General features: G+C 47.6%; 1 protein-coding gene across 1 annotated transcript; it reads right to left on the bottom strand.

Annotated features, from left to right (window-relative positions):
* Window positions 1-759: 759 nt before the first annotated feature.
* Window positions 760-13663, bottom strand: LOC104345325 (lysosomal dipeptide transporter MFSD1-like). Its single transcript, XM_086473260.1, has 13 exons — window positions 13645-13663; window positions 13340-13440; window positions 11162-11286; window positions 11011-11066; window positions 10146-10289; window positions 9523-9678; window positions 7834-7949; window positions 6066-6166; window positions 2913-3024; window positions 2160-2297; window positions 1450-1589; window positions 1172-1283; window positions 760-876 (listed from the first exon to the last, which is right to left on the bottom strand). Exons 1-13 carry the CDS (start codon window positions 13661-13663, stop codon window positions 760-762), a joined length of 1437 nt encoding a protein of 478 aa, XP_086329386.1.
* Between the last annotated feature and the right edge of the window lie 1149 nt (window positions 13664-14812).

Here is a 14812-nt window from a genome sequence, read left to right as displayed (position 1 = left end):
CTTGTGCTTTTGTAAACACCGTGTGAGCGTTTGTGAGCATTTTGCATAGTGAAAAGGGCCGTTGGTTGAGTAAAATAAGCCTCTAGCATTTCTGAGTAAGAGCACCCTGGTTTCAAGGACAGAATTTCAGGTCAAAACCCTTTATGCTTTTGAAGGCAAATGAATAGGCATGGCTTATGGAAGCGTTTCTAGTACAGTAATAAGCAATTAAGCTAGGCTTGTGTGCAAAAGGTAATCAGTTTGATTAATTCAGTCTCCTGCCTAAAGAATAATGATGGTGTCGCTTGCACGGATATGTGATTTGTGAAAGACAGGTGCTAATCAAAAGCAGTAACTGAAACAGCCGGCCTGCCACGGTGTGTGCATTAGCAAGTGCTGATGTACAGGATTCTCATGACGGAGAAACAGTGGTGGACCAGGCAGGCACACCGTATGTGGGCGGTTTTGATGCAAGGTTGAAAAGCAAGTACCTAATGGCTTAAGCACAAGCTTCAGCTAGGTTAGCTTCACTCACTGTAGTGTCGTGGTTAAAGTGCACCAGGCAGGTTTCTGTACATTGGAGAACTCTCAAGAACCACACAGCATAACCATACGCTGCTGTGCCAGGCATAAGAAAGTGGAAACGTTCCCTCTCTGCAGACAATTCTCTTCATGATTCCCTTTAAAGATGTTTAAAATACACAGGCTAAAAATCCACCTTCAAACCAAAGTGATCTGTGCTGTGTCTGGCAGCCATTGTTGTTCTTGCACTGCAAAGGTTCAGCTGCTAGAGCCTTCAGTTCCTGTTTCATCATCAAGGAGCGGTGCTGCATCTGTAGAGTCTCCATCCTCCTGCTCCACAGGGGCTCCCTTTCTTGTTCTGTTCAGTGTCCCACCCTGGAATTTCAAAGCAGCAATCAGTGACAACAAGGATACTCCTGTATATTGCTACAGCTGCGTCCTGGCCCTTCCCCTCACCTTCCTGCAAGAAAATACAGCTGCCAATAGCTTGATACTAGGTAAGACTGATACTAGGTAAGACTACTACATGCTGCGTCAAGATCTTAGCAGATAGATCTCTTTCTATGCAGTCCCATTTTTATGTTGGGGGAATTACTTATATACACACCCAACAGCTATTACATCAATAAAAGCAACAGCAAGGCTGTTCTTCACCTTTCATCACACTTACCTGTTTCTTGTCCACAACATTGAGGCTAACGGACGCAACAATGCATGCAACAGTGTTTGCCAACATAAAGATCATCATCTGTTGCCAGCGCCAAAGGGGGATCTTTAATTCACTAGAAAAAGCCACAACAGGATAGAACAACTGGTCACCTGAGGATACTTAAGGCACCTCTGTAGCTCCTTGCAGCATCAGGTTGCAAAGACACAGATTTCTGTTCACAGTGCTCCACTAAAGCACTGTTGGATGTCTCTGCTTGAAAAAACGAAAAGCATTCTCACCTGGACTTTGTTCCTAGAATGTGCCCAACAATCAGATTTGAAAGGCCAACTCCAATCATCTGCACAGAAGTTGCAAGCCCCATAGCTGTCCCTAAAGTTGCTTGGGGGACCACAAGAGGTATGGATGGCCACATGCTAGCCTGGTAGGAGTAATGGGAAGAGGAATTAACTCAAAGCCTTATTAAAGGTGATCGGTGGTCATTGGTTTAAAAAGGAATTATTCCCACTTAATCAACATTTGTACTTTCTCTTCAAAAAATCTGGTATTTATCCTTCCCAGCCTCTTGGCTGGTTCTAGACTGTCCCTGTCCTTTCCAAGCAGCTCGAGATGGCACAGACAATGCGTTATTTGGAACTGGAAGAGCCTGACTCCAGACTTCTGATGGCAAGTTAGACCTGATGATTTAGCTCGTAAGACTCAGGAGATTCGGGTGTTACACTTAAGGTAAAAACACACTACAAAAAGCACAGAGAGAGTAACGCTTCACACTGTATCAAATGGTCCCTTACTCTGCTTTGCGTTTTGCTCCATGTTGATTCTTTGGGGTTATTTGTCACTAACCAAAGGATTTAGGATTGAGGAGCCAATGACTTCAAACTGGGGCTGCTAAACCTGCTCCTTAGGACAGGGCAGTGATATGTGCCATCCAGGAGACGGAAGGAGCACAGCCCCAAAACTCTCAACTACAGCAGCGAGGTGGTGAACTTACAGCAGCGAAGGTGTAAGTAACCCCCAACCAGATGGTAGAGACTAACGGAGGAACAAAGGTAAATGCCAGGAGAACGAAGACTGGCAGAGTCAAGGCAGCACAGCCAACAGCGAAGACGCCTCTCAGTCCAATGTAGTCCTGATAAAGGAAACAAACAGAAGTTCTCTTACAAGGGATCCTTGCTTCCCACAGATCCTCGTGACATGAGCGGCTGCGCAAAGTGGGCTGGCATGAGCAGCAGTAACGTGTCATTTCCTCGTTGTCGATATGTAGCAGACGAGCTATTGCTAGTTCCTCCAAGTACTCCTGCACCGAGGCTGAAATGCTTGTCAGAGCATCAGCATCCAGTGCTCATGTGAAGCGGCAGGCTTCAGTCAAGGGGGGGAACCACACCGTTAGGTCCTGACAATTACGGAAAGAAGGAAAGGAAGAGTTGGACAAAACAGGGACTGATTCCATGCAGGTTAACCTTTCCTGATGCTTTCTGTCCCAGTCTTGGGCTTCTCAAAACGTACAGCCATTTGCTGTGGCTTGATGCTACCACAGCACAACTAAGGTACAGCAGGAAAAACAGGTTAACGTTATTTCTTGTGAGTTAATTCAGACTAAAGTGCATCTTGCAGTTTGCAAGGAATTAAAGCACTGCTTGTTCAGCAACAACAGACTACATTCTGGTTGAGGGGGTTGTAACAAAGACAGTTCAAAAAATTAGGAAAAAGTTATCAGCAAGCACTTCTGGTTTTGGGTACTCACAATTAATATGCCAACTGCTCCAGAAAGAACAAGGGAGCTGTCGTACACTGCCCCAGCAATATAAGCAGCTGCATGCCGACTGTAACCAGAATATTTATCCTGGATAAACTTGCTAAAAATAAAATGAAAGGGGGAGAAAAATACATAATTAGGACTCTTGATCTGGTTATTTTGACAGAAAGTAAGTCTGAGCACAAACAGATGGACAGGAAGGGTTTTAATGAGAGGACCTGTAAACAAGTTTGATTCCATCTGGGTTGTAGTTCCAAGCGTTTGTTGTTTTATTTCTTTTTTAACTGGTGCACACCATTGAGAAGCTGGTAGCTTAAATGGCCACTTTCAAGATGCTTCTGCAAGTGCAGAGTAAAGCTGCAGGTTAAAGTTGGGCAGATATTCAATTACATCAGCACAGCTCACAAGCAGCAATTTGCTGTCACCTGTCCAAAACATAGAGATGGATTCTTTATATTCTCTTTGAAGAGGCACAAAGCAGCATGAACCCAAGGGTGAGAATGCTGAGGGGCTGGAAAAACATTTTAAAATACTCCAGCAGCAAAGATCAGCATTTACGTTCAACATCTGCATTTCTGGAAGTACCAGAAATTCCCCCTTGGCACCTTTAAGGAGACCTGGTTAAAGCAGAAAACATATAAACCAAGTTTTGCATTTCAGTTGGAAATAAGCCATTCACCTTTGTTAGGGACACACAAAAATGGCATTAAAACTTATGCAAATTTTTACAGAATTTACAGTCATACAATTGTAAGCTTAGAAAGACTAGTTTCTTTAGAGGATCTTGTAGCAACTTAAACCTGGTTTGGCTACTTGCACAGCTACTCACCATTAGTAATAATGAGCCTTTATAGCCTGTGCTGTCAGCAAAGTGTGAAACAAGACACTGACCCATGAAGATTCACTGCAACAGAATTCACCAAAGAGCAGCAGCCTTGGGACCATTATTTTTCCAACTGGGATGCAGCACAGCATTTTTGCCACAAAACGCGACTCAGTGTCTGAACTTTTCCTCCACAGGGAGCAAAAAAACAAAATTCTGCAGGGAGGTAGGACTGCGGAAATGAGGATTCTGTGTGACCAACAGACACTGTTTTCAGTTAAAATGAGAGGGCAACTGATAGAAAACCCATCTCATCGAGGCCATGACGATCCTTGCCACCCTGAATGGATTTACTAGTAAGAGGTCACTTGTACATTTGTTATGTTGATGACACTTCCTCACTCCCAATTTCACAGTGGTTTCCTATAATCACTGATGAAATACTACCAAAATTTTTTTTTTTTTTTTTTTACTGCAGGCCTTTGCTAATACAAAAGTTCACAGTCATTATGTGATAGAAACCGCATCATCCACGAACACAAAAAAGCAGCAAAATGCCACGTCTGTGGCAGAGCCACGGGACAGAAACAGGAGCCCCAGTTCAGTTGAGCAGGTTGCTGCTTTGTTTTAAACAAATGAAGGCATAAAAAAAGGAAGCCTGCAAGCCTTGTGCTGGGATGCAAAGCCTTCCTCACTTAAAACCCAGGCTGAGGCAAGTGTAGCTCTCTTCTAAACACAGCAGACAACTGCAGGAACTGCAGGACAGAGCTACCCCAGGCCTGTGAAGCCAACGCCCCACCCAGCTCAAAAGACAGCCGCTTTGCTGGGCTATCACAAAGGTGAAACGTCTAAGGGCTATTTTTTAAATAAAGTATTTCTCCCCTTCTCCCAAATCCTTCTGATCCTCCTTTGGCAGTGTTCCAACCTTTAAATATTGGATGAATCATTTCCCTTTCAGTTATTTTTGCTTTCCTTCAGAAGCCTCCCTCACCTTTGAAGGGAAAGAAAGGCCAAAGAACCCTCATGTAACGGGTCTGCGTGGCAAGGTTTTGGTTGAGGGGGGGTAACGGGTGGCTTCTGTATGAAGTTGCTAGAATTTCCCCTATGTCAGATATAGCCAATGCCAGACGGCTTTAAGACGGACCCGCCGCTGGCCAAGGCCGAGCCCATCAGCGACAGCATTTTTCACCTCTGTGATAACGTATGTAAGAAAGTGAAAAAGCTGTTGCACAGCAGGAATTGCAGCGAGTGAGAGGAGTGAGAATATAGGAGAGAAACATCCTGCAGACACCAAGGTCAGTGAAGAAGGGGGGGAGGAGATGCTCCAGGCAGTGGAGCAGCGATTCCCCTGCAACCTGTGGTGAAGACCATGGTGAAGCAGGCTGTCCCCCTGCAGCCCATGGGCGGCGGAGCAGATGACTGCCTACACCCCGTGGAGGGCCCCCACGCCGGAGTAGGTGGATGCCTGAAGGAGGCTGTGACCCCGTGGGAAGCCTGCACCGGAGCAGGCTCCTGGCAGGACCTGTGGCCCGTGGAAAGAGAGAAGCCCATGCTGGAGCAGGTTTGCTGCTGGTGACCCCGTGAGGGGGGCTCATGCTGGAGCGGTTGGATCCTGAAGGACTGCACCCCATGGAGGAGACCCACGCTGGAGCAGTTCATGAAGGACTGAACCCGTGGGAAGACTCATGCTGGAGAAGTCATGGAGGACTTTCTCCCATGAGGGGGACCCCACACTGGAGCAGGGGAAACGTGTGAGGAATCCTCCCCCTGAGGAGGAAGAAGCGGCAGAAAACAGCAGTGTGATGAACTGACCCCAACCCCCATTCCCTGTTTTTCCCCCTGTGCTGCTGGGGGGGAGGAGGGAGGAAAATCGGGATCAAAGTTATGCCCGGGAAAGGAGGGAGGGGTGGGGGTGAAGGTGTTTTAAGATTTGGGTTTATTTCTCATTACTCCTCTCTGAATTAATTGGTAATAAATTACATTTCCCTTCAGTTGAGTCTGTTTTGCCCGTGACAGTAAATGCTGAGTGATCTCCCTGTCCTTATCTCAACCCCACAAGCCTGTTGTTATTTTTTTTCTCTCCTCTCTCCTGTCCAGTTAAGGAGGGGAGTGATAGAGTGGCTTTGGTGGGCACCTGGCATTTTGGCCAGGGTCAACCCACCACACCTCATATCTTTAACAAGGTGTTAAAGACATGTTTCCCTGTGTTTCGTAAGTGGAAGAAACAAGCATATTACCCCCATATTTCCCAGTCAGCTACAAATAGAGGGCCTGCAAGGCTCTGATCAGTCAGTGAGACTACAGTCATAGAGCCATACCTGGCGTCTGCCATGAAGGGGAAGACTCCATTGTAGAAGAACATGATGGTGAGGACCAGGAGCCAGTAGCGAAGGGGAAGTCCCTGGATGTCCTGAATCCGCTGCAAAGATAAGATGTGCCCTTACTCACCAGGAAATGCTCTTCAGCTCCACACCAATGTCACCTTCTGCAAGCCATTGAAGGTCACAAAAAATTAAAGATGTAACAGCAGGTAAAAAGGGAATTGAAAGGCAGCTCATGTACCTCTAACAGAAATTCGGCACGTGCTGACTCCAAAGCATTTCACACTATTCAATAAAGAAAAAAAAAAAAAAGCTTTCTTATTTTAATAGAGGTTATGGCTGCAAGAGCCTATTCTAAGCAGGTTCTATTAGAAGCCTACTGCAAAACCTTAAGTGAAACACAGTGGAAAGATACAGGAGTCACAACACTGAGATAGAGAAACCAATAAGAATACTGGTTTCAGGAGAAGGAAGCTGTCTAATACATTTAAGTGCCATAAAAATTGCAACCTGTCCTAGGTTACAGTGTAAGATGTGCCCCAAAAGTATTCTATTACCATCTTCAGGAGCTGTTGAGACCAGGTGGGGCGGTGGTCCCTGCCTCCCCCCTCTGGACTATCTTCTGTTAATGGGCACAACAATGCCTTATCGCCTGACCCATAGATAACCCGCTCCTGGACTATCTCCTGTTAATGGCCCATCAAGGAACTGCCTCACGACTCCCCATCCCACTGTGAGATGCTCCGCCCCGGGGGCGGGGGGGGGGGGGGGGGGGGCGGGGTGGGAAGGAGCCAAGCAGTCCATGCTAAATAGAAACTGAGATCTCGAACACCCTAGCAGCCTTCTTCCACTGGATTCCCAGAGGAGTTTTTCCCTCCCCCCTGGAGTTCCAGAGGACAAGAGCTACCTACCTACCACTGGACCTTCGGAGGAAGACCAGACCCTTTTACAAGATCGCTGCTTCAACAGAACTACATCCATCGCTTCAGGAGGACTGCAGCCACCATCTTACCGGACTGCTACTGCCACCCTAACAGGGTGTCAGGTTGTATTTCTGACTCTGTCAGTGTAAACCAGTGGGTTGTTTGGGTTTTTTTCCTGCCTTGTGTTATATATATATATATACTAGTAAAGAACTGTTATTCCTATTCCCCATATCTTTGCCTGAAGGCCCCCTTAATTTTCAAAATTATAATAATTTGGAGGGAAGGGGGTTGCGTTTTCCATTTCAAAGGAGGCTCCTGCCTTCCTCAGCAGACACCTGTCTTTCAAACCAAGTTGTCTGTAGTGCTTGTTCCTAGACAGAAGAATGCAAGGAGGAATGGAGGATAAGGGCTGGCAGAAGATAGTTCAGTACTGGCCAGATTAGCTATTTTCTATCACGGATCCTGTGAGCCAGAAAGCAGTTCCAGAGAGAGGCTACTACCTAGTCTTATGCACAAAATCCTCCTCTGAGCCGCCTACAGACAAGAAGTAACTGGCTCAGAAAAGCAATGCCCTTCAGAGTTCTAACTCAGCTCTCCGGAAGGCTGTGAACACACAGGCTCTACAGAGAAAATCTACACTTTTCTGGTGGCTTGCAGATGCAATATCCTCAGAAGTACCTGAAGAACTGCTCTGCAAGATTTAGCCACGTGGTGGTAATGCCCTCGTCTGGCCAGGACCAGCTCTTACTCCTGCAGGCTCCCCTGCACTGCAAAAGCCATGCTCATGCACCCCAGGCTTTCAGAGACCAAGATGGAAAAGCTATCTGGGCACCACATACCACTTTTTTGGATTCCTGCTGGATCACCCCATCCAAGCCCAGTTGCTTCATGCCCACTTTATCTAGTACACTGACTGTGAGGGCTGAAACAAAACCAAGCACACAGAGCAGGGCACCTGGAAAAGACAAGAGGTGTTAAAAATTCCTCAGTGTGGAGAGAGCTGAATGACAAAACCATCTGCACATAATATGTAGCAGTCTCTCTGACTCCTACTCCTGGCTTCTCTTAACATTAACAGCCTTCCCCACTGCAGCCATATAGTAGGGCCACTCACCTCTTACCACCCTGTCAGAGTCCTTGAGCTCTTTGTCCACTAAGCTTCCAACACAATGCAGAATTGCCTGAGGCCAGTGAAGCTAAAGCCCCACTCCTCTCTAAGGACAGACACTTTGTTGGACTATGGCCAGAACGCCTTCTAAACTGCCGCAGGCCAGTGCACAACAAACCCAAGGTTAAAACAAACCAGCCATTAAGAAACTTCCACAGTCCCTGAGCAGGAGAGGTATCACACATAGGCTGGTACTGGAAGCCAAGTCACACCTCTTCCTTTAAATGACCTACTGCAGTTACTACAGCAATTTGACCTGTTAGCACACCCAGCACCAGAGAAGCGAGTCAGATCATGCTGCATATGCCAGAAGCAAGTTTGGCAATAGGCATCTGCTGCAGACATCCTCCTCTCAGAAAGAGATCTGCATCCATTTTGTTTTCCAAAGAGCCCAAACATCCCTGTGATTCATATACACTTTGTCTGATGTATTTATCCCCTCATAGGCTACTGAAGTTGCTGTGATGTGCTTGCAAATACTGCCTGAGCACAAAACTAACAGCATCAGATGGGATCCAACACTCCATGCCCACCCACAGTTTCTTCTCTGAGAGCTGGAATCAGAGGAGAGCAATGGGCTTCCATTTCTGCAAGAGATTTCTCTCACAGGTGCATCCTCCTTTCCACAAGTGACGGCCCATACTGTTCTCTTGTTTGGGAAATAACACTTTCTATAATCCTATAATCACTGAGTCCCTGTACACAAAGGATGCCCTGAGGCAGGTCTCCCTAGCATCACCACCCCAGAACACCAGAGCACCTGAGTGCCACTACCGAAACAGCTCATCCCTGCCACTAGAGACAGATCGTATCTCCCTGCACCAGAGGACAGAGACCCAACTCTCCAAAGATACGAGCCCTAGAACAGATTCACACTAAGAAACATGTAATTCAGATTCTTCTTCTCACAGTAATTGAAACCTACGGTTTTGTCAGCCCAGGTGCAAGGCATCTTATGCTGAGACCAATATAAAAACTACCATAGCACCAGCATGTTCTGCTAGCTAAAATCCCAAAGAACAAACACATTAGATTTCTCTTTCGTTTCACACTGAAGTTTCCATTCCATGCAGGTAAATCTACATTAAGCACTGACTACCTGTGACTGCAGTTGTTAAAATATCTAAAGAAAACTGCAAACAAAACTGTCAGGCTGACACTATGGCTTTAGAGAGGGTTTTCAGGCATCAGTGAAGAAAACACCACTCCATTGCATACAGAAAGCAACAGGAAAAACTGGAAAGTAATGTGCCTCCTCCTGCTACCTTCCATTGTCTCTTTCAGGTACTTTTGCTAACTGGATGAAACAGGCTAGCCTCAGGTCTAGAAAACAAAAGGCCAATGTACCCCAGAAACTCACCTCCCCAGAGTGTCCACTGCATTCCAAACTTTGCCTCAAACTGCTGGGTGAAGAAGTTGAGGACACTCCCAAGACGGGAGAAAGACAGAGTCAGTCCAAATGCCAGTGCCAGTTCCTTCCCCTTGAACCAGAAGGCCGTGATACGATTCTGCACAACTGGGAGAAGACAAAAATCCTCTCTGGAACAGACTTGGCCAAGAGCATTGCACAGAAGCAACAAACTCAGCCCCTCAAGCTGGGGTAAGAGACCTCTACGCATCCCAAGCGGAGGTAGTATGTGTCAACTTCACAGTCCATTTTAAAACATACTAAATCATGCTGGGACATGGGAGGTGAATTTATCCCTCAAATAAGACAAGCAAAAATAACCCCAAAGGCATAGCAATCACATGTCAGTCCCCACCCCTGGGAGAAGGACAAACTTGTTAGAGGGGAAGCCTTTTAAACATTTTGGCACACATTAAATCCACACAACCCTTCAAGGAGCAGTGTTCTTCTGTTAGCAACGTAGGTTCCTGGTGCAGAGCAGGTGAAGCTGACCGGTAGGACAAGGGTCGAGGAGGCAAAATAAAAATGTATCATGACCCGCTGGTGAGGTGTAATTAAGAATGTGAGTTCCTTACTAGTAAGTGACCCATTCGCAGAGCCAAAGAGGAGTCTTCCTTCCAGCATCACTGGCAGGAGGTATGGCGACCCCTTGAAATGTGAGCCTAGAGCAAAGGTTGATGATCCCAGCACAGTCAGAAGAGAGAAAACAAAGACACCAACTAGAGAGAAACAGAAAAAAAATACACAAACCTCAACAGACATGCTGAGATCAGGACAAAAGCAATCTTTGTCAAAAAGCAAAAAAGCAACCTCAAAACACACCAGTAAACCTGTGGGCTTCCATTAGTTTACCCTCATTATTTTAATTTTGTAAAGGCTGGTCTCTTTATAAAATGACCTAGGAATCCTCAAAATAATGACAATATTATCATGGTGGAAGGTTAGAGAGGCAGACTCAGGCAGAGGACTCCAAACTCTACAGTCCCTGTTCCTGTCCTGAGCTCCACTACACAAATATGGCCTAGAGCCAGCAACCTCCTCCTCTGTGCCTCTGTCTCCTCGCAATAAGATGTTTAACTCTGTGATACAGAGACAGAGCACAACTGCATTTGCTGGGGTTATGGCACAGCCCAGAACAAATGTCAGAGCAGAGAGCATAATGCTACTTATCAGTTTGTCCCATCGAAAGCAGATAACACTAGTCACTGTTACATGCACGTCAGAAATTCAGGTAAGTCAGTGGTCAAATGATTAAAATGTCTCAGTTCCTTCACGGAGCTGCCCAACTAACTGTCACACACTCTGCACACAGAGCTGTCCCTCTTCTCCCATCCCTCTGCAGTCTTACTGAAGTGCAACCTTTGATCATCCCTTTGTGCTGAAAGAAGCCTGAAATCCCACTTCAGTACAGGAATAAATTAATCGATCCTCAGAACTTACAGCAATTTCCTAGTTTATCAATCAGGAATCCAGCCAGAATAACCACTACCGCATTTCTAGGAGAAAACAAGCACAGAAACATTTGTATCTTGCTGCTGGGAAGCAACTAGGAAACCACCCCACCCCTCAAATCAAGAGGAACGTGACTTACGTCCAAGCATAGATCGCGTACAGCAAATTGTATTGTGCAGGTGTCATTCCTAAGCCTTCCACACAGTCCAGCGTGCTGTTAAGGCCCGTGCTGTTATGACGGGTTCCATTGGGGCAGGTCAAGTTCTGCATAAGAAGTTACGATGCCTGTGTTAGGCAGCAGACACAGCTGAAAACCCATGCATTCCTCTAAAAATTAAGTTTAGCTCTTGCCTACTAAAATTCTATTTCTCTTACTCAGTTCCGACTTCCACGACCAGGAATTAGCAGACTTGGGTCTTCTCCCAGGACGCCAGCCCTTGTCCAACAAGAAATGACTGGCCGTTGGCACGGCACACCCTCCCTTTCCCTTTCTGCGGCAGTAGCGGCAGGGGCTCAGCACTTCTATACACATTTCAGTCCAAAAGAAAAGCCAGGAGGCTGCACCATGAGGTTTATTTGATCCCTTAGTTTCTTGGCTATAGTTATCTTGTTCTGACTCTTCATTATATGCTATAAAGTCTTAAGCAGTGTGTAAATACAAAACATAAGTGCAGTCCATATTAATTCACTGCTATAAAGCATTTGTTGAACAGCAGGAAACTGGTAGCCCAGGCATGATTTAGTAACATCAGTTTTGCTACTGAAAAGCAACATCTCAACACCATATGATCAGGAAAGAACCCTGGATCTCCAACTACTAAAAACCTACCTGCACTAGGAAATGGATACTAGGTCTTCCACACCAGTAGGCACAAGCTTAAATTCTTGAATAAGGACAAGGAAAGTGTGATTTTCCCCACATGATTTGCTTATAGCCATCACATTCATAAACCCCTCACATCCGCTGTAGTAGAAACATCCGAGGCTGTGGGGAAACAGTTCTCTAGATCAAAGTGGTTTTGCTGCAAGCACTGGTCTTCGATGCTCTGACTACCACTGTACCCCTTGTGTAAGGCAGGTAGAGGCTAAATTTACCAGAGTAAAAATATGATGAGAGTGTCAACTGATACAAACACTCTTTGCACAGTACCTAACAGAAAAATATGGCTTGGTTTTGCTACCCTATAAAGTTACCCAGGTAATACGACATGACATGACTCTTCTCCCACAGACCTGCAGAAGTTGTGGAGGATCAAGGAATGAATACTGACCTATTTTACTTTTTTTTACTCTGTTTGCAGTAACAAATTGCACCCGATTTAGCCTTGAGTTCACTGTGTGAATGTTATGGATTAAGTCCATTAAAAAACCAAAAAGTCACACGCAGCTGTACCCGTCTCTGCTACTGAAGCAGACAAAGCCCAGGACAGCGACTCTCGGCCTACGCATACTGATATACCAGCAGATGGCACATATGAGTAAAACCTGCTCCCAAAAGGCATGAAACAACTGCAATGACAGATAAATAAGTCAAGTAAGAATTCGTCAGGTATTCAGGAATACGGGTAGGAACTTTGGGACTGCAGCACCCCTGGGGAAACCCCAGAAATCAACCGGGATATCAGTCTGAACGCTGAACAACAAAACTTTCTAGCATTTGAGAAGACGACTAGTTTTTACACGGTGATCCTCCTGTGGTCTCCCTGCACGGCTCGCTTTCAGCTAGCAAACATGCGATGTGATCCCTGCAGCATGAAGAGGTTTGGATCCGAAGACCCAGAAAGTCCTTTCTAGTCTTCAGACTCCACCATCGCTAGTCTCCCAGCCCAGCACAGGTACTAACGGTCAATTCTAAGTATCTCCTATGTGCAGCGTGGCATGAACACCATGCTAACTCTGAACTTCATCAGTGCAGCCAACAGCACAGACAGGTTTTAGATTTCCAGTTCTCCAGGCAGTAGTGAAAACTCAAACCCCTCACCGCCTGTCCTGACTTCGTGCATCTTCTTCACAGAAACACACCAGCAACAACTCCACCCCTAGGGAGCGGAACACAGGCCCTTGGAGCTCCACTCCTCTACCAACACCATAACAAAAGGTTTTGAACCTCTGCTGACGGCCGCGGCCTCCGTGTTGCTGGTTCTGCCTTTTGCGGCCGGCCCCCGCTGCCGGACCGCGGCCCCGCTGCCGGACCGCGGCCCCGCTGCCGGACCGCGGCCCCGCTGCCGGACCGCGGCCCCGCTGCCGGACCGCGGCCCCGCTGCCGGACCGCGGCCCCGCTGCCGGACCGCGGCCCCGCCGAACACCCAGCGCTTACCCCCTGGAACTGCTCCTGCAGGACACTGGGGATGTCGAAGCAGAAGTAGGAGCCGAAGGTGAGGAGGCAGTTGAAGAGAAGGACCACGAATCTGTAGGAGGCTGCGGGCAGAGAGGACCCAGCTGACCCCTCACCTCACCCCCTCCGCCTCACCGCACGGCCCAGCCCTCCCGCAGGCCCCGCCGAGCCCCCGCTGCGGCTCAGCCGAGCCCGGGGCTGCGGGGCCCGCGGGCGGCGGTGAAATAGCGCCCGACCCACCGCCGCTCGCAGGCACGGCCGTGCCCCCCCACCGGCCCGGCGCTCACGCCGCTCCGCCGCCGCCATGCCTCAGCCCGCGCCGGCCCCGCCTTGGGCCCGGCCCCGCCCCGCCCCGGGGACACGGACCCAGACCCGGCCCCGCGGGGCCGCCGCCGCTGTCGGGGTGAGGCCGCGGGTAGGCCGGGGTACGGCGCCGGGGCCGGGGCCAGGGCCTGCCCCGCGGGGTGAGCCGGGGCTGGGCGCTGCTGAAAGGAGGATTGAAACCAATCCAGACAGAAGGAAGGAGTCAAATGGGTAAATACAAGCCGGGACGTAGCTGTCTAGGGAACAGCAGCACAGAAGAAACCGGTTTGTAGTGCATCATAGGCTGCCCAGGAGTCAAAAACGCGATGGTGTTTTGTGGGGGGAAAGACCCATCTTTTAGGATGTGTTAGTAGAAGTGTCTCGTGTAAGAAATGAGAAAAGGGAGCAGTTATTTAAGCTAGGCGACAGTGCTGCACAAGAACAGAGGTAGAAACCAGCCAAGCATCAAGCAGTTTTCTAGTTACCACAAGAGCAGGTTCCTGGTAATGAAAAGAAGGAGGAAAGAAGAAGAATAAAAACAAACACAAAACCCCCAAACCCCTATGTGATTGTAAGGATGGGTCTATTTCTCCTCCTGTTTGAAGAGTATTTTCCACCCAAACAAGGCACAAAGAGCCATCAAGTAAGCCAGACCTCACAGTAGCAACAGTGAGGGCCAGTGCCTTACCTCATTTGGAAACAGAGCTCAATAAATATGTGAGTAAGGCAGTGTGGCATGGCTGTCCTTCACCGCAAGCAGCAGGATTTGGGAAACCAGAAGTTTCTTCCCACTCCTTGTCAGTGGTGAAAGGTACAAATGCAGCAAGGAATGGGATGTTAAACGGAAATTTTACAGCAGTGGTGTGTACTGAAAATAGTTCAATAACCCATAGTTTTAGGAGCATCTAATTTATGAACAGAGTTAGACTACAAGTTATCTTGAAAGTCTATTTTTATAAATGCTGTCATTTTAGACATAGCTGGTGCTGCCATCTTGAAGTTCTTTATTTTATCCTGGCCTATGATTTCGCACTTCCTTGGGCTGCAGGTGTGGAGAATGCTGAAACAGCATCATTACCTTATGTGCAGAGGATGCTGCACATTGCTGACCCGTGTCGTCCTTACCCAGCTTTGATGGGCTGACCCCAAGGA

Source organism: Leptosomus discolor, chromosome 14 (genome assembly GCF_034619465.1).
Source record: "Leptosomus discolor isolate bLepDis1 chromosome 14, bLepDis1.hap2, whole genome shotgun sequence".
NCBI lineage: Eukaryota > Metazoa > Chordata > Aves > Leptosomiformes > Leptosomidae > Leptosomus > Leptosomus discolor.
This window is presented reverse-complemented; position numbering and strand designations above follow the sequence as displayed.

What these genes read in the sequence shown, in the direction of transcription:
- LOC104345325 (XM_086473260.1), bottom strand. An exon ending in CCCTTCATGGCAGACGCCAG is followed by an intron (nt 3,025 to 6,065) that starts GTATGGCTCTAT and finishes TTTTATTTTTAG; the next exon opens with CAAGTTTATCCAGGATAAAT. An exon ending in TTACTTACACCTTCGCTGCT is followed by an intron (nt 1,590 to 2,159) that starts GTAAGTTCACCA and finishes TACTCCTACCAG; the next exon opens with GCTAGCATGTGGCCATCCAT.